The sequence below is a fragment of the Ochlerotatus camptorhynchus genome, unplaced genomic scaffold, assembly GCF_037179485.1.
Source record: "Ochlerotatus camptorhynchus isolate MF236.1 unplaced genomic scaffold, CSIRO-AGI_Acam_v1.1 ptg000402l, whole genome shotgun sequence".
NCBI classification, from domain to species: Eukaryota; Metazoa; Arthropoda; class Insecta; order Diptera; family Culicidae; genus Ochlerotatus; species Ochlerotatus camptorhynchus.
In genome coordinates, this window is record NW_027040888.1 from 86,460 (window position 1) to 106,921 (window position 20,462).

At 38.3% G+C, this 20,462-nt stretch overlaps 1 protein-coding gene across 1 annotated transcript in view; it reads left to right on the forward strand.

Moving 5' to 3' along the window:
* The first annotated feature begins 8,271 nt into the window (after positions 1–8,271).
* The window catches only part of LOC135710802 (uncharacterized), a 69,830-nt gene continuing 57,639 nt past the window's right edge, over positions 8,272–20,462 (forward strand). Inside the window, exon 1 of the mRNA XM_065233489.1 lies at positions 8,272–9,191. Coding sequence (XP_065089561.1) covers positions 8,947–9,191 — 245 coding nt within the window. The 5' untranslated portion in view covers positions 8,272–8,946. The remainder of the gene's footprint in view (positions 9,192–20,462) is intronic.

Below are 20,462 nucleotides of genomic sequence, written 5' to 3' on the forward strand. Positions count from 1 at the left end.
TTAAAATTCAGAATTTTTTGCTGTGCATATACTGCCGCTCATCGCAAGTCGGTTCCATATGGAAATGGTATCAAAATAAATTTTGAGTATGTTTGGGCAGTTCCATGAAATCCAGAAAAGCAGTGAGAACCTTCAAGAAATTTCAAAAACCTAGAGAACGTAAACGTCGCAAAGTTTAGAGGTCTTTAGAGCAGTTCTATTAATTTTAAGGCAATTCCAAGAACATCCTCAGAAAAAAAAAGAACTCCAGGAAAGATAAGAGGACTTCAGGATGGTCAACAAATATTGTAGGAACTTTGAAGAACTTCTATGAAATGAAAGGAAATATCGAGCATTTAAAAAAAATGTTTCATGAACAGACTACGGAATAATAAGGAAGCTTCTGTAACATTTCGGGCACTTCAGGGTAGCTTCGAGAACTTCAATGTGGTTTCATCAGCTTCAGAAAAACTGCACGAAGTTTTAGGAATTTATTAGATCTTCAAAGATATCCAGAGCGCTTAAAGAAAACTCCAGAAAGCATGAGGAAAATTGTGAAAAGTTTAAAAAAGAACCTCAGGGAGATAGCTCTAAAGATTATCAGGAGAGGTCAGAGATCTTGAGGCTGTCACAACAACTTCAGGGATGTCCAGACTTTCAGGCAAGTTTAAAGATCTGTGAAAGTTAGTTTGATGAATTCAGGACTTCACCATGAACGTCAGCAATTTTTTTTAGATATTTTATGAATTTCAGGTAAGTCCAAAGAACGAGAATTTTTGAAAACTTGAGGCATATTCTGAGAATTTCATAGAAATTTTCAGTAAAGTTTAATGATTTTTAGGACAGTTCCATTCATATCAGAGTAGTATCATGAACTTCAGGGAATTGCTAGAACTTCAGGATGGCTTCGAGAGCTTCAGAGCAGTTCTATTAGCTTCAAGAAAATAACAGAAACTTTATAAAAATTCCAAGAAATTCTGAATTTCTGATAACTTCTGAAAAGATCCGACATTGTCAGGAAAGACCAGAGATCTTTAGTGAAGTTTAAAGAATTTATATGCAGTTTTACTATTATCACGTATTTCGAGGAAGATCAGAAATCTACAGAGCAGTTCCATTGATTAATTGCAGGAGCTTTTAAGAAGTTCCGAAAAATTATGGAATAATCCGAGCATTTCAGGATTGTTCTGAAAATTTCCGTAAATATGCGGGGTCGTCAAGGAAGTTCCATGAATATCAGGAAAATTGTATCATTGCTAGAAAAGTTCCGAGAACAGAAGAAGTGTGCCAGTTATGGTAATACCCAAGTAACCATTTATGTATAGCCGTATATTATAATTAATTAAGGGGACTTATCGGGCTATTAACGGGTTTGGTGGTTACTTGGGTAGTGCTTCTCTAATTGGCCTTAAGGCCTAAATCATGTTCAAAATAAGTTTATCCAAACTTTTCAACGTAGGCATGCAGAACAGTATTTACACTAACATCTCGGGAAGATTTTTTTTAAATTTAATGATAACTTTTACTAGTGTCATAACTGGTACACTTCTCCTACTTTAAAAATTAGAAGACGTAAGAGAAAATTCGAGAACTTCTTGAATATTTTGGAAAATTCAGAGAAGTTTAGAGAATTTAAATAAATGTCCATGAGCCTTAAGGAAGTATCGAAAATATCAGACACAATATGGGATCTGCAGGATAAATCAAAGAACTTAAGGGCAACTCAATTATCTTCAGGCAAATTTGTGGAAATTTTCTAAAATCCTCTGAGAAATTCAGGTCAAAAGAACATCATTGAAGAAGACTTGTTTTAAATCATAAATATTTTAAAGCTGAAATAAAAACGGTATTGACATCCGCCGCCATTTTGGAATTCAATATGGCGAACCAGAATACAATATGACGGCCTCCGGACAGTGAATATGCATCTGAACCCACGCAATATTGGTATCTATGGAATGGGCTACATGAGTAGAAGTGGAAAATCAACATGCTCCGCCATTTTAGAATTCATACGAATTGGAGCGGATTTTTTGAATGTTTAGCCATAATTAAATGTTTCAATGTCATAATTTAAAACAAAATCTGTATAATCTGTGTACAACCTTCAAATCTATGATCTGTCTGGTTCAAAAAGAAAAACTGAAAAAAATCTATAGCAATGCAGATTAATCTGTAGTTTTGGCAACCCTGGCGCTGGCACTGTTCTCTTATATATTGGCTTCTGGTTGACAGCAGTCATGCAAACAATAGTTGGTACAGTGAGGTTCTATGATTTACACGATGTTTTAGGCGATGCTTAACGTCCACCAAGGTTCCAAAAGTATATTGTAAACAGATTTATCTATTGGAATCGATGCGTAGAGAAGAGTCCGATCGATTGATGCAGAAATATTGAAAATGTTTCATGGAATATCCGAGTTATAATCGTTCAAATTCTGACCACTTTTCGTTACATGTTCATTTTTTCTACTCGGAAAGTGTATTTTCACGTAGTCTTACGTCAAAATATCAATGTTCATATCAGTCAAAAAAAAATGTTTCAGAATCAAAAAATTGGTAGGGAAACCACTCTCTCCCATCACGAAAACGCCTCGTTTTCTGATGACAAAATTGCGCAAGCGAACTTTCAATGAAAATCAACTCTTAAAGAACAATAATTTGTGGTGGTCCTGAAAAAATAAAAAAAACTTATTTATGGTGATGGTTGAGTAATGCTGAACTATTAGGGTCATCACGGATGAGGCCGGCGAGCTATACGTTGTTTGGAACGAGGGTGACGCGCTTAGCATAGAAGTTTTTTTTTTAAAGTTTTGCGAACTTCTTAGCATTTTGAGGAGCTGCGTGAAACTTCAAGTGTAAATAATTTTAAAAAAATCAGGGAATTTTGTATAAGATCTAAAAATAGTTCAATGAACTTCTGACAACTTCAGGGATCCTCGCTTCAGCTTAGCGAACTTCGTTGCAGTTTGTCAGAGATCTTACTTCAAAAAAGCTCCATGAACTTCGTGGAGGATTTGGGAACTTCGTTAGATGTTCAAGAATATTCGTAGATGTCTTAGGTGTCTTTCCAGAAGTGTAAAGAGAGATGGAAAAAAATATCTAATGTGGAATAAATTCAGGGAACTTCGTAGAAGTTGAGGAAATTTTGTAAAACTTAAGGGAGTTTTGTAGATGTTCAGGAAACGTTGCATATGTTACAGGATATTCTTTCAGACATTCCTCCTAGACAGCTGGACATATTCAAAAGATTTTCATATAGACAAAGATATTCCCTAATAAACGGGTACCATACACTAACGATATCATAGATGATAGGAACATACCACATAAAGTTCGGATGATATCCCGAATTGGTAGTTAGGCGCATCTTATGGTTATTGTTTATGTGGGTTAGTAATGATGTCTTGATATTTTTCCATGATCAAGCTCTGAGGATCTACAATTGTTTAAAAATTCAAATATTCTTTCAAGATTGTAGGTTGTTCAGGAAGTATAAAAAAAAACATTTCCAGCTTATTGAATCTGATGGAATCTTGAATGATGAATCTAGATTTATGGACCTGATTGTACATTCACTATAGGGAACACCGGTGCCTTCCAACAGCTGAATTCCGGAAATTTATACTTCTTGAATTTAATTTTTGTATTCTGATGATGAAATATTCAAAATTAAACAGCTAGTTGTAAATTCATTGAATACCTAACTCTGAGAATTTTCTTAAGTTTGAGATGCTTAAATTTATGAGATCTGGACACTTTGTGATTTTATTACAAAAAGCATGAACAAACGATCTTTACAAAAAGCATGAACAAACAAAGCATCGAGAAAAGTGGTTCATGTGCACTATTATAAAGCCTCTACCTCTACTCAGCGATCTTGTTGTAGAAGGGCATGTACATTTGTTTGCGTCCGTTCAAAGTGTTGGCGTAGCGAAGTTGGTAGTATCAAGGTTCGCTAATGCGGTCGTCGAGTTCGATTCCAGATTCCGGTACAGTGTAAATCATTTGGTGGTGTGCTTATAACTAATTTCGATTAATTTAATTAGCAGTAAAATAAACTTGAAAAATGCCTCCACCAAAAAAAAAAAGCGTTAACAATATTCAACCTGGCGTCAAGAGAAAACTGTGTAGTGATTATTGGATAATTGGGTAAAGGTTGAGTAAGCGCCTTTGAAGTTTACACACAAAAACAGCAGAATAACAGCTGTATAGAAGTGTAAATGGATATGCAATAAGAGCTTGTCACTACCGTGTCAACAGCCATAAGTAGCTGACTAAGTTCGCCAGATTTGTTTGTATAGAGGTGAGTAAATGTTTCCTCATATCGTATAACATTTTAATACAGCTTGAGGCTGTATAAATGAAATGAGTAAAGCGTTTACATTGCGATAATTCTTAGTTGGGATGTCTTCATTTAGAAGACACTTTAAATCCCGGGAAGACTTTTATTCTCGGCAGACATTTTGAAGACATTTCATGTTTTGTGAAGACTTTTTAAGACATATGAAGACATTCGGAGATTAAAGTTGATTTTGGATTCATATATTGAGCAGATTCTTAAAAATGGTTATTATGAGCACGAGTGTAACCAGGTTTCAAAATAGAGGGGGCAAACTTTCGAGTTAGGTGATCATATTTCAAAGGAAGGTAAATCTGCTACGAAAATCATATCATAGTCTCGGAAACTCGAATAGAAATTTTTCAAGCCTGAAATTTTAAATGTGTACAAAATTGAAACATCGGAAATCGTTCTAAATCTTAGATCTCATAAATTACCAGTGCCCTTGAGCTTCAAAAATTTGTTTGGGTTCAGTATCTTCAAAATTTTAAAAGTACAAGATTCCATTAATGCTTAGAAGTTTTAGACATTTGCTTTATTTTAAATTAGCAGTCTAGTATTTTGAATAAAGGCTGACTAAAAGTAAATCGGTTCGCCCCTCGCACACCGCTAGCACGCCTCTAGTATTGGGAATCGTAAATCTTTGACAGTGGTTTGCTTACACTTCTATAGAGAACAACTGGTGCAAGTTTGATCAAAGTAGTCGATCGTGTTCAGAAATAACGTTAAATGGATCTCGAACGAAGAAAAACTATTGTGCACAAACATCTGGAAAATCCGGAGTGGTTCGGTTCCAAGCTGCCTAAAGTGCTGAAGATGCCGAAAACAACAGTTTGTCGAGTGCTCAAAACCTACAAGGAAACCCCGAGTGTGGACAGGAATCAGGGGACCTACGAAAAAACTGGAACCAGGGATCGTCAGCTGCGCAGCAAGGTGTTGAGGTGCGTTAAAGCCAACCCCGGTCTTTCGATCCGAGATGTGGCCAGAAGGTACAACGCCCACTTTCAAACGGTGCGGAACATTATTGCCAGGGAAGGATGCAAGTCGTACAAAGCCAGTAAACATCCAAACCATCTCATGAAGCAGAATTCCGTGGCCAAAAAGCGTGCAAGGCTTTTGTACGACCGTGTTTTGGCGAAACACAAGGGCTGCACTTTGATCGATGACGAAACATACGTCAAACTCGATTTTAAGCAGCCGGTCAAAAGTTTTACATCCTGACTGGACGTGGGAATGTGCCGGGAAGATTCAAGTTCGTGTTTTCCGACAAGTTCACGAAGAAGGCCATGATTTGGCAAGCGATTTGCAGTTGGGGCCTGAAAACGGAACCATTCGTCACATCCTCGACGGTGACATCCCAAGTTTACATCGAAGAATGCCTGAAAAAGTGTGTATTTGCCGTTAATCCGCAAGCATAGGGGCAAAGTCATCTTTTGGCCCGATTTGGCCAGCTGACACTACTCCAAGGTGGTTCTGTCAGTCAAGGACATCCAACAAATCCGGGCAAAATGGAAGAAATGCGCTGATTCCGTGTCCGTTTCCACTGTGTGGGCGCTGATGAGCTTCATCAACACAGCAAAAAAATAATTTTGATATCACGTCAAAGTGGATGCACCACAATCATGTCGAAAATATGGTGTAATATTACTTGCTAAAAAGGACAAAATTATCATTAATACAATGCATGAACTGACATTACGCTGCTTTTACTGCATTTGTTTATTTATGTGGTCATAAAAATTACACGAAATTTTCGACATGATTGTAGTGCATCCACTTTGATGTGATATCAAAATTATTTTTTTGCTGTGAATAGGAAGGTTCGAGATTTCGCTTGAACGGAAGAAATGTAACCATCGAATGCTGTAACTTTTAAGTTTTAATAAAACTACTGTAAAGTAACCATGAATGAACTTTTTAAACTTATTGAATGACGGATTACAGGTCTTTTTGAGCATACCAATTTACTTTTAGTAAGCTTTTATTTCTGTTAATCATCCATCTTCGGGATATTCATATACTAGGGGAATTTACGTATTCTCGTCAATCTAAGCAGCGTCCGAACTTCTATTAGCGATTTCTCAGCGTCACACTCATACATGGCAGCTTTGTTTGTTGACATTTATCTGCTGTTCTACCAATTCCAATCGACAGAGTTGATCAAAACGGGTTGAACATGTTTTTACAATGCTCCAAACTTCTCAGGTGAGTGTGACTATTGTCGGCAGTCTCTTTTTCTTCGGCACCCTTTCCATTTGAACGGCGGTCGTGTTAACCAGCCGTTCTATTATCGACAACTCGAAATCAGCCGTATTTTGTAGTGTGTATATTTCATTTAAAGAAAAATATGGCAGAACAGGATTGCGCAGTCGTAAAAATGTAATCAGATTGAAGCTGAAAAGGTAAGGAATCGGCTTAATACATTCAGCGAAGAGTTTTGATGGGAAAATACAGTGAAATTAACGTTTCAATTTCGGTTGCCGAAAACAGTCAATGGGTGCCGAAGCCATAATTTACCCTATCGCCAGTTTTTTAAGTGAAAACTAATCTGAAGTCTCAGAATCTTAATTTTTATTTCAGTCAGATTTATATTGGAACCTTTCACAGGATTACTTTGGGATTTGTTCAAGATTTTTTTTTAAATCGTCTAAGAAATCGATCTTGGAACTCCGACTCTCTATGGTAATACTCACAATTCACTCTAGAAATTACCTAAAGAAAACTCTTGAAATTTGCTCTGTAATTCACTTCGAATTACTAATAGTTGTAGAATAATTACTTTAAAATTACCCTCAGTATGCTTCTGAATCTTTTGAAATTTTCCTCAGCATTTAATTAGTATTTCTACAAAATTTCGATCGAATCATTCCTTCAATTACTTTTGAAGTTTGCTCAGGAATTCCTCACAGTACACACTTAGAAAAATTCATGTAAATTTAGGTGCTCTGAGACTGACATATACGAGCGTCAATTTTGACATTAAATTAAGTCATGATAGACGCGAAATGCAGCTCAATCAAACGTACGTTTCGTCGAGTAAAAAACTTTTCAGTCTCAGAGCATTTAATTTTACATGACATGTTTGTTTACGTGTCATCCTTTATGTCAAAGATGGATTCCGTCACGTGTAAAATTAGGATTTTCGAAGTGTGTATGCTTCAGAACTCTCATGGAATTCCATTTTTAGTTTCCATGAAATTCTCATAGGAATTGCATTGGTATATTCAGGCTAAGAATTCCCTTAGTAAACTCCTCAGAAATCCTTTGGTATACATCTTAAATATAATTCAGATGTTTGCTCAGAACTTCCATCGAATTCTCCTAATAATTCTCCTGAAATTATAGCCCAACTTCCTTGGAATGGTTTTCAGAATTCTTTTAAAATTCTCCTTAATTCATTTGTAACCCTCTTTACAATTCATAGCCAATATTAAGTTTTCTCCTTTTTTGGCTTCGACCTCCCGCTGAATTTCTCCCCAAAATTCAATTGGAATGCCCTAATAATTATTCTCACTTTTGCTTAGTAATGACTTAAAAAATCTTCTGAATTTTCTCCCCACTTTTAAATTTTACTTATTCTACTGTTCCTGCCTGGACTATGGCCCATTCAAAAGACAATACCGATATTACTAACCAATGGTAGCCTAGTAAAGTAATCAAATTTCACACCAAAGCGTGCATTTATTGCCGAAACCGATAGGACCACGGCTTCATTTTACCCAATAACCCAAAAACCCACCTTCAATGGAAGTTAGTACTTAATATCTACTGCATAATTATCCAAGTCATAAATTTAAGACCCCGCCGCCCGACCAACCACCAATCAACACCGCAATCCGAACGCAATGCGCACCTATTATTGTTTACTAATCTGTTCCCTTCTTTTGCTTCTCCTCTTCTCATTTACAGCCAAAGCGTGGAACTGACCAAAATTGTGACTTCAACGCCGCTGGAAAGATAGACGTGAAAACCCAACCGTTATTGGGCTACAAGCACGAAACAGATTCCCTCGGGGGAATCCGATGTTGGACAAAATTGAGCCATCACCGAAAATTTTGATGACACTTAAATTAAAGTGTTACAGAAATTGAATCTTGCACCCAGATATGGGTGAGAAGCTGAGAAATTCCAGTGCACCCCAGCATCAATTGTCTTAGCCGGCGTCTTCTTCTGTGGGTCAGTGGAAAACAATGGCGAACGGTGAACGTTACTAAATGATGCAATCTCCGGACAAGTGAAGTCTTTAAACCGAGCCGCGAAGTGCATTGAGTTACCATTTTCCTTCGGATGTTACCGTTGTTGCGTTTCCTAACACTTCCACCAAGTGCGCGTTCGGGTGGGTTTGATAAATTCGGGCAGGTGGGCGACGGCGCAGTCCGCAGAGAAAGGAACTGCGCGCGATGATTGTGACCAGTGGCAGCAGCGAACGTGACGGAGACCTTCACCTTAATCCATTGACAATAAGTGCGCGATTCGCAGCCATCTGCGGCACCAGCTGCAGCAGAAGAAGTCGCAGTTAGTGTGAGGTTTGCATCATCTCCGGCTTCGGCGGTGGCGCCTATAGTTAGGGGTTTCAATTTCGGTTATTACATTTTGTGTTGTTGTCGGAAAGTGCTCTGATAGTCATGGCCGATAGTCGCGAGCGAATACGAGGTCCCCCGCGCGATGGCCGCGAAGGCTTCACCAGTCCACGGCAGGTGCTCAGACGGTTGATGCTGCTGTCGGAGGGTCGCCAATACCGCGAAGCAGCCACCGTAGTGGGACGTCTGGGTCCGTCAGTGTTGCGTTCGGTCGTAGCGGAACTGCCGATGGATATCCTGATCGAGGCGTTGCCTCACAGCACCTACCTGCTGGAGTCGTTTTTCAACCGGTGAGTGTTTGGTTTGATTATGCATGCTTGATAGATTACATCTTTTGCACATTTTACTAGTTGTAAAGTTACGACCAGTGAGGTGGTCAACTTTTATGGCGGTATGCTTCAGGGAGTGTTGAATGCTATCAAAAGATCTGTCAACTTTTTGACTGTTTGACAAATTGCATGAAATAAAAAAAATAATTCCTTTTGAAGCATAGCGTCATTAGTGCTTAAAAGTTTTCTTATCTAAGAGGCAGTGACAAGTGCTGGAGACAGCTTCTCATTTCAGTTATCGTTGCTCTCTGGCATCCAGAATTGCAATCGTACTATATTTTTTAATTTTAATTCGAACGTTACATTACCATATCTTCTCATGAGGATCTTAAAATGGATTATGAGTTTAGAATCATGCTATTTGAAGGTAGAATTCAAGAATAAGAATTTTGAAATTTTTGGAATGGAATGCAATGTTTCACTTGGGTGTTTCTGTGGCATTTTGATCTATTAAATGTGTGAGGTTAAAAAATTCTACTCAGTGTGCTGCACAAAAGCAAGAGTATTTTTTAGATCTGGACTTTTTCTGGATGATGAGTGTGTGCTATTCAAAACAAAATGTGATACAGTAGCTAATGTTTTGCTGGACATTTTTAGTAAGTGATTGAAAGGGATTTTGAATTACTTTTGCAGAGATTAAAAAAATTACGTTCGATAAATGATAGGTCGCAGTGCATATTTTTTTTCCTTGATTTGTTTTCCGTGCTGAGCACCAATACTATCGACGCTAGTGAGGTAGCTCCCACAACTGGACCCTATCTATCGAACCATCAGCTCATGAATCGGGGTTCAATAGCTTTACTTCCCTGAACAGAGATGTTGAGGCGTAATCAGAGATATTATGCCTCAGAACATCCCTGCGGCGCCGAATGGTATTGAACCCAGGCCTGCTGGGGTGAGAGGCAATCACGCTTACTACTAAACCACCGGCACCGCTGTTTATTTTTTCTCAAAATAAAAAAAAACGTGTATATTTTTCACATAAAGCCTATAATTTTCTCAACAGCACAACGTCTGACACAAAAGAGGTCATTCCGATCAAAAGTGACGTTTCCGTGCTACAATTCATTGAAAGCTGTCAAGGACGCCATTTTGAAAAAAAGTTACGAATGGACGAATGTGAAAATGTGAATGATTGCTCATAGCAAACAATTATGCCAATTTTGCTATTTGGCATGGGACTGATCTTCAGGGAAGTTCTGAATTTTTACGCAAAGTTTATACTGTCAGAGTAGTTTAAAGATCTTGAAGAATTAATTCACGACACGATTGAGAACACTCTTTAGAACTGCGTAAATTATATCAGTATCCACCCAGCTAAAGCGCCTCCCCTTTTTAGTTTTTCTCGTTAAACTCATTCTCTCAACAAGTTGGTAAATCTTAGCCTTTTAGCAGAACGACGCTTAACACTTTTTTCCACGAATTTATGATCCTTTTTCACGCTTTTTTTAAATTTTTATTGAAAATAATGAACTATAAAATACCGTGTATGTTTTTCCCAGTAAGACTTTATTTTTCTCAACAAATTTGTAGCAGATGTCATTTCGATCATATGGGACGTTTTTGAGCTACAATTTATTAAAAAATTACCAAGACGTAATTTTGAAAGAAATTATAAAATCCAAAATGGCCGAAATGCTCTGAGATTTTTCTTCATCATTGACAGGCTTTCGCGCGATATAGACAAAATTGTTATTCACATAGACACTGATAGACTTGATCCTAAAACAAAAACCTATGTCAAAATCTCATTAATTTTAGGCAAAGATTAACCGTAACAGAATATGTAATTTCGTGCATTCTGAGTCACATTATTGTTATCCAGGCAGTTGAGGACGTAGATGCTTGGTCACTTTAACGGCTCCATGTAATTGTTTTGCTCAAGTCATTTAATTTCGATTCAAATTTAACTAATAAAAATTCCCCCCCCCCCCCATGGCTAGTTTTTGCACCTTGCTGTTGGCTTAATTTCATGCTTTATAGTGGAGTGTTGGAGACGGTAGGCTTAGGGCCGGCATTGCTGGCTCATGCCGCGATAGAATAGCACTATGGGCAGGCAATGGGGATTACTAAGCTTCCCCTCTCTGATAAACCACTGCATGAGAGAACCAAAGATCTAGTCCAGCAGTGATAGTATCACACTTGTTACTCCTTTGTTTGAGAGCCGCGTTGTAGTACGATTACGTATAGGCACTGACGTTGGGTGCGATATTGGCGGGTTTTGCCGCAAATCACTCTTATTTTATTTATTTTTACGCAGATAGATTTATTTGGGTTTGCAAGGGAATTATACTATTGAAATATTTCAGAAAGTGCCCATCGGTGCTCCTTCTATTTGCGTGACAAGCTTTCATTGTTGTTTTCATTGTTGTTTTCATTGAGGTATTACTCAGGGAACAATGTTAAACTCCATTTTGGTACATGGAATTGTAACTAATCTTATATGTGCTTCATTTTGATTTGGGATAAGTGTTTGAACTATGGCTCGAGATTTCCACTGTGGCGTGCTTCTATTGTGACATACTCATCCGTATTTTTGTGGTGCGACATAGTGGAAACGTGTGAGCGTAGTTGGAGCATATACCCTATATAATTTAAAAATCAGCTAGGAAACTAACTTCAAAATGAAGCATTTTAGTCACTTGAAGGTGTCACTTGGGTCGAACAAAGGTATAATAAATAGGTATAGGTCAAAATCAAAAGTACTTGAAACACGTTTATTTTAGATTATAAGCACAAGTGCAGGTACTTAATACAGCATTGGTTATGATTGATCACGTGAATTAGAGATTTCAATTATTTATTAAATTGACTAATGAGATATCATAATCATCAAACGAACTTAAATAAGAAAATTCAGAAAGTCTTATAACATTAGGTATATTAACAAAGAATTAGGATGCGGGGGTTCCGCTTAGGGAGGCAGCAAACCTTTAAAGTTGTAGAATAAATCGTCCTATTTACACCCAACCGGTGGATGTAAGATTCGCTTACAATTATGTGGGATTCATCAACAGAGGATGTAAGTGGAGACCGCATGAACCGAGGATGCGATATACCTAGCTGCGGTCCGATGTAAGAAAATTGGAGACCGAAAAATGTGGAGTGTATAAGTGAGTGAAATTAATTATGTCGAAAAAAATAGAAAAAAGGTCGCCGACTGGACTCGAACCACGGACGTTGCGACTATCAGACCTGTTCTTTCTCCACTGCTCTCTCCATGCTTCTGAATATAGATAGCCTAAAAGCAAACATGAAGCGCTCATTTTCTCGCATGCTCGACTTCGTATGCTTTTTCTGCTGGAGAGATTCGAGACAAGTGTGTGCGTCGTTCTACAATGTTCTACAATGTGCGTCGTTCTACAAGCTTACTGGTATAGTCGAAAGCGTAGACGGAACATGAAATAAAAAAAGACAAAAAACCATTACATCGCCTGCATGGTCAATTTCTAACATTCGTTGCGATGTTCATGAACAGAGGATGATAGGAACTGGAACTAACATTCATTGTAATAGATTTTTGGTTTGCGTGTAGTCTTGAACTTCAATAAGAAAACGCAAGCAAACCAATAGCATTTAGTAAATTAACAAGGAGAGGAATAGTTTAGGAAACAAGTAAAAGTAGAGGTATGTGACAATTGATAACTTTAATCATGGTAACTTGCGCGATTTTCGTATCTTACGTAATTTAGATGTTTAGTACGTCTAAGGAGCTTACGCAGAAGTGATACGCAATTCAGTAGAGCTTGTCAAACGCTTTTGAGCTTATGTAGTATAGAATTTGTTCGGTACGGTCGCAAATCTGGAAATGATTGATACGTTCTTTAAATTAAATAATTTGATACAAAGCTCAGTGGTAAATAAGTACACGCAAACCAAAAATCTATTACAATGAATGTTAGTTCCAGTTCCTATCATCCTCTGTTCATGAACATCGCAACGAATGTTAGAAATTGACCATGCAGGCGATGTAATGGTTTTTGTCTTTTTTTATTTCATGTTCCGTCTACGCTTTCGACTATACCAGTAAGCTTGTAGAACGACGCACATTGTAGAACATTGTAGAACGACGCACACCCTTGCCTCGAATCTCTCCAGCAGAAAAAGCATACGAAGTCGAGCATGCGAGAAAATGAGCGCTTCATGTTTGCTTTTAGGCTATCTTTATTCAGAAGCATGGAGAGAGCAGTGGAGAAAGCACAGGTCTGATAGTCGGAACGTCCGTGGTTCGAGTCCAGTCGGCGACCTTTTTTCTATTTTTTTCGACATAATTAATTTCACTCACTAATACACTCCACATTTTTCGGTCTCCAAATTTCTTACATCGGACCGCAGCTAGGTATATCGCATCCTCGGTTCATGCGGTCTCCACTTACATCCTCTGTTGATGAATCCCACATAATTGTAAGCGAATCTTACATCCACCGGTTGGGTGTAGAATATCTAGGGAGGAAACCAAAATTAATCAACTTGCCAACATAGGCTATCACATTTATGTTGGTGGCACTCTTTAAATGATAATAAGCCTTTTTTTCTCTTTTCGGTTGTCTCGCACGGCTTTCGGAATTCGCGCGATTTTTGTAACTTACATAATTTAGATATTTCGTTCGAAACGGATTTACTTATTCAATCTGTTTACTACGTGGATGTATTTATGCGCACACGTCACAGCATTTTTTCCAAAACTATCTTGAAACAATACACACGGAATCCAGAGTCCAAGCTGCCAACATAGGCTAGTCCTTCTGCTGTATTGTCAAAGATATAAGCAAAATTTATTCAAATGGGTCAAGTCTTGAAAACTAAGCTTTCACGCAGCTCCAGCTTGATACACAATACAAAAAAACTAACTTATAAAAAATTCTGCACATATTCGTCACTGACAATTGACATGGTTTGCCTTGACGATAATTGTTAGCTCAAATGATTTACCAAAGCGGAATGTTGAATATCGCCGTGTATTGTCGGAAAAGGTCTAGTTTTATCGATTCGTCATTTGGCATGGAAAACTGCTCTGAAGCTTTTGTAACTGCCCTAAAGTTCTACTTTCCTAAATGTCTCTCTCGTTTTACGGATCTTTCTTTAAAATGTCTAAGCTTCCCTGAACTTCTCTGGAATTTCTTGAAGCCTTAAGAACCTGCTGAATGTTCCAAAAATTATCCTAGAATTTATGAAACTTTCCTGAAGATCAAACAGTTTTCTTGAAGTTCCCAGAAAATTGAATAGAAGTTGAAAATGAGCGAAGGGTCATTAATGCGACAGTTTTTGAAGTTAGACGCACATCTTTTGCCTAACCCGTACGATGTACGCGGAGACTTGAAGTATGTCTTCAAGTCTACAGGCAAAAGATGTGCGTCCTCCTTCTACTCATAACTGACTGCGGCTGTGGAATAGTTCTAGCGACTTTTCATCACTACCAAAAGCCCCACGTTTTGCGAGAGCATTCCCAGTCGATGGTGTGTTATAATGCAATTCTTCTTTACCCAACTATTGTGTTGCTCCTCTCGTCATGACCAACGTGGTCATCTCAGAGAGATAGCAGTAGGGTGGTTGTTGCGTGCTGTACCATCATCAGCATTGTTGACGGCTACTCCCGCTTTGAGTTGTTACATTCAAAGTGTTTTTATGTTACTTCATACGCGAAGTTAGCGTTTTTCAGAGTTGGTTGGTTTGCCTGTAGACTTGAAGACATACTTCAAGTCTCCGCGTACATCGTACGGGTTAGGCAAAAGATGTGCGTCTAACTTCAAAAACTGTCGCATTAATGACCCTTCGCTCATTTTCAACTTCTATTCAATTTGCATACTGCCGTACTCTAACGGAACTATCCACCTACCCTCTTCTTAAGATCATTCTCTAGCTAATAAATTATCACACTAAAGCTTCGTGTCAGCATTTCCAACCAACTCTGAAAAACGCTAACTTCGCGTATGAAGTAACATAAAAACACTTTGAATGCACCTCAAAAGAGTTCATCGGATTCTACCCCTTTTCTTACACCCAACCGGATGAAAGATTCGCTTACAATTATGTGGGATTCATCATCGGAGGATGTTAATCGAGACCACATGAATGGAGGATGCGATATACCGAGCTGCGGTCCAATGCAAGAAAATGTAGAAAGATAAATGTGGAGTGTATTAGTGAGTGAAATTAATTAGTTGTAAAAAAAGGTTGCCAACTGGGGGACTCGAACCACGAACGTTACGATAATAAGTTCTGTGCTTTCTCCACTGCTCTCTCGATGCTTCGGGATATGATTAGCAAACAAGAAGAGCTCATTTCCTCGCATACTCGACTTTGTTTGCTTTTTCTGCTGGAGAGAATCGAGGCAAGTTTGTGCGTCGTTCTATCATGTTATTCATAAAAATCAAGGCAAATGCTTGCTTGTGTAGGTGAAAGTATATTCAGAACGCGGAATAAAAAAAGGTTATAAATCATTGCATCGTCTGCAAGGTCAACTTCTAACCAGGGTTACTTCCACTCACTAGCCATAAAACAATGTTTTTTGGAATTATTAAATAATTAGATGATATAATAATATTTTGTAATTGTTAGTAACAAGGAGAGGGTGTACAGTATGTGAAACCTGTCGATTTCGCTTTCAGAGCGTCATAATCAGCGATCTTATGATTCGCGAGCGTTCACTCAGAGTGAGCGATCACGAATCGTTAAATCGCTGATTGTCTCGCACTGATAGCAATATTGACAGGTTTTATGTGTCAAACACATACTTCACGACCTCTTCTTGTAACTAACAAGTACTTATTATCATTGTTTTATCTAATTTATTGATTTATTTATTTATTTATTTATTTATTTGAAAGGGAAAAGCCCACTTCAGAAGGACCAACCGTGCCCCTTCTCAAGTGGGCGGAAAACCTCTTCTTTTCGTATCAACAGATAACATAAAATCCTACAGATACATATATACTTAAACTAAATCAGGAAACATTTATCTCTACCTAATCAGGATGGTAAAACATTATAAAATAAATACTTAAGGCTAGCACGGGAAGCATTAAAGTCAAAAAAGTTATAACATTTATTAAAATTTTTACACATGCTAGTAATTGGTTCGTTTGCACCATAGTTTGAGCGAGAAGTCGGGATCGTAAAGAAAGAGTGGGTTCGCAAATTGACTTGTCTTATATTATTGTTAAGCTGTTGCAAATGTGGACTACAGTCAATGTCCGAACGCAGGAGATCGGCGATGAAGCCAGCCTTAGCGACGTCACGGCGAACACTGAGAAGTTGTAGGCTCAGCAAGTTACACCGATTTTCATAATTAGGGAGGTTTACAGGGTCTCTCTAGGGCAGCCAACGAAGAGCATAGCGAACAAATCTCCTCTGAATAGACTCAAGTCGATTCGTGACATTGTTGTAAAACGGCGCCCAAACTACTGAACAGTATTCCAGTGTCGAACGGACTAGTGAACAATAAAGCGTTTTCAAGCACGAAGTGTCTCTGAAATCTTTAGTAAAGCGATAAATAAAGCCAAACTGAGAAGATGCTTTACTGGCGACATATGAAACATGCTCCTTGAAGGTTAAAGGGCGAACACGAAATTATTGCGACACATTCAACAGGGCATAACTTTTTTACCATTGGGTAAAAATCAACCAAATTTTGCACACTTTCTCATTGATGTGTATTGTGTACATGCTGTCAAACTCGAAGTCGTGTTTTTCGATTCAACGAAAATGGAGGTGAACCAACGTGAGTTGAGAGAACAAATTCTTTCCAAACACCTGGAATTTCCTGACCTGTCGCACCGGCAGTTGGGAAAAATGTTGAACATTCACCATTCAACCGTCTCCAGAGTGTTGAAGCGGTTCCAGGAGCGGTTGACGTTGGACCACGGCAAAGGAGCTGGAAGAAAACCGGGACCGGAGAACAAAAAGACGGAGGGAAAGGTGAAGCGGATGATTAAAGCAAATCCCAACGTATCAAGCCGTGATTTGGCTAAAAAGATCGGCATGTCGCAGAGCTACGTCCAGAATGCAAAGAAGAGAGCTGGACTACATACATACAAGGTACAGAACTTCCCAAACCGCGATGAGCGGCAACAATCGACGGCTAAAACTCGGGCACGGAAGCTCTACCAGAAGATGCTGACAAAATATGGCTGCTGTGTGATGGACGACGAAACGTATATAAAAGCCGATTTTAAGTAAATTCCGGGGTTGGAGTTTTTCACCGGCAAGAGCAAGTTCGATGTGGACGACAAATTTAAGAAGAAGAAAATGTCGAAGTTCGCCTCCAAATATCTCATTTGGCAGGCCATCTGCTCTTGCGGACTGAGGAGTGAGCCTTTCGTGACAAAGGGCACAGTAAATGGCGAGATCTACAAATCTGAGTGCCTCGAGAAGCGCCTTTTGGCGTTCTTGCAGCAGCACGACGAAGCTCCGCTATTTTGGCCAGATTTGGCATCATGCCACTATTCTAAAAGTGTCCTGGAGTGGTATGAGGCCAATTCTGTCCATTTTGTTCCAAAGGACATGAATCCGCCAAACTGTCCGGAGCTGCGCCCGGTGGAGCAGTACTGGGCAATAATGAAGCGGGAACTTCGGAAGAGCAAGAAGACAGTCAAAGACGAGAAGGACATGTTAAGAAAATAGAAAAAAAAAACTGAGAAACTGGTACCGGATGACACTGTAAAGACTTTGATGGAGGGCATCAAGCGAATTTTACACTCAAGGCTCCATCGATTAACTTTTCTTTTGATTTTTGAAGTAAATATATGTATAAAACTACCCTAAAATTTTGGTTTGATTCTAAACATTATAAGAAAATTGGCATGACATTTTCGGTGTCGCAATAATTTCGTGTTCGCCCTTTAGTTGACAATCTAACATGACTCCTAAGTCTTTGACTGTAGTCTCCCGATTCAGTGTCTGACCATGAAGGCTGTACGTAAAGCAGGTGGGTGATTTTTTTTTCTGCAGAAAGTGATGATGGAACATTTGGAAGCATTAAATACCATCCTATTCTTGTGACACCAAGTAGCAAAAACGTCCAGCTGTTGTTGAAGGAAAACTGAATCACTACGATCCTTTACGACAAAATACAGTTTAAAATCCTTCGCATAAGATAGCTTCGGACACCTGATTGAATAGTGAATGTCATTCAAATACAGCAGAAATACGAATGGTCCAATATGACTACCTTGGGGTACACCAGAAGAAACCGGAAACGACTGAGAAATACGGTCACCTATTTTCACTGACATTTGACGACCGGTGAGGTGATGATGGTCCCACCTCTTACCCCTACAAAGGTTTGAGCTGGACGATTTATCTTTAAGATAATTGAATATGACATATTAACCAGGTTGGCAAACAAAATCGAACTGGTTTCAGTTACAGATATAGATTCCCTCTAAAGTTTACAGTTGCTTCACAGCGATATAAATGTGGAAAAGCTCAGGCGTCCACCTCTTAGTTCGCCTTTTTGTCCACCTAAAATATTCATAAGTATTACAAGCTATCAAGAGTTAATGAACAATCAACAAAGCATCAAATTACACTAGCAACCCCGCAATCTGATGCTATCATAATTTTCAGCAATGTCAGGAATGCTCACGAACCCCTAACATTTACCAGAAAACTTACTACTAACTCAAGGTATCTTCCAAATAAGCTTCAAAATTGCATTTTTTTTTTATCAGATGTTAAATTCAGTCCTCTATATCCGTAATACGCGCGCGAGGCTCAAACCTTTGTAGACTACTTTTTTTTTAATTAATCTACTATAAAATCATATAGGGGAATTTACGTATTCTCGTCAATCTAAGCAGCGTCCGCACTTCTATTAGCATTTTGTCAGCGTTACGCACATATATCACGTGTCTGTTTGTTAACATTCATCTGCTGCTTGCTTCTCTATCCATTCCAATCGACAGAATTTTTCAAAACGTTTTGAAAACGTTTTTACAACGCTCCAAACTTCTCAGGTGAGTGTGACTATTGTCGGCAGCCTCTTTTTCTTCGGCAACCTTCCCATTAGAACTGCGTGTTAACCAGCTGTTCTATTATCGGCAACTCGAAATCAACCCCATTTTGTAGTGCGTATACTTCATTTGAAGAAAAATCTGGCATAATAGGATTGCTCGGTCGTACAAATATAATCAGATTGAAGCTGAAAGACTAAAGAATCGTTTGAATACATTCAGGGAAGTGTGTTGATGGGAAAACATAGTGAAATTATCGTTTAAATTTTGGTTGCCGAAAACAGTCAATGGGTGCCGAAGCCAACATTTACCCTATAAAAAATCCATCATCACCCTCGTGGCGAACAGAAATAGTTTTTACAGTGCTACAATAATTATTAAAAAGTCGTTATGACAGCTATCCATATAAAATAATCCGTTAGAGATAACTTCGTCCAGATACATAATTTGTCAATTCATAAAAAAAAAATCACTGGATAACTGTTCAAAAGACAGTTTTGACGTGTGAAATGCAGTGTCTTTTAAATTCTGTAGGTAAGTGTTGCTAAACGTTTGATATGTCTAGGCATCGAATTGAAAACATTTATTCCTTTATAATATAATGAATTTTGTGAAGCACAAGTCAAGAAATGTGGTGTTCTTATTTCAACCGCGTTTCTAGTATTATATCTATGAAAGTCACTTCCTCTTTCAATTCGATCACACAAATATCGAGGCAGCTAACCGTTAACTACTTTAAAAATGAACACCATAGTCAAATATACAATTCTTTGCTTCACCGACAACCATTGTTAGGCGTCTAACATCAAAGTTGAGGAAGTGAATCTATTACATCTCAAAATCAAACGCATTATTTTATTCTGCAAGCGCTGTAATCTCGATATTTGTGTTGCATTGGCCAGAAATAAAATGGAAGGGCAAAAGTCAAGATGAGGAGAGGTGATTGATTTGTATAGCTGTATTTTACTGGCAATAGTTAAATCGTTTTTCAGTCGACATAGAATTCCATACTTCTTGGCAATTTGATAGCAAATGATAGCGATGCATATGCTTCCATCTCGTTTGTCAGCTCAGATCAGCAAATGACGTTCGATAGAATTATTTACATCATCGTTTTGAATGATTTGCGTTATGGGGCTGAACCAATACCATATGCATTTCCATTTAGTATGACAGTCATTCTACAGAGAGCATTACGCATTTCAACTGAAGGCCCTATCCCTTCTCATAACAATTTTCATCCTGTATTCTAGAGGAAAATCATCTGATTTCAAAACAA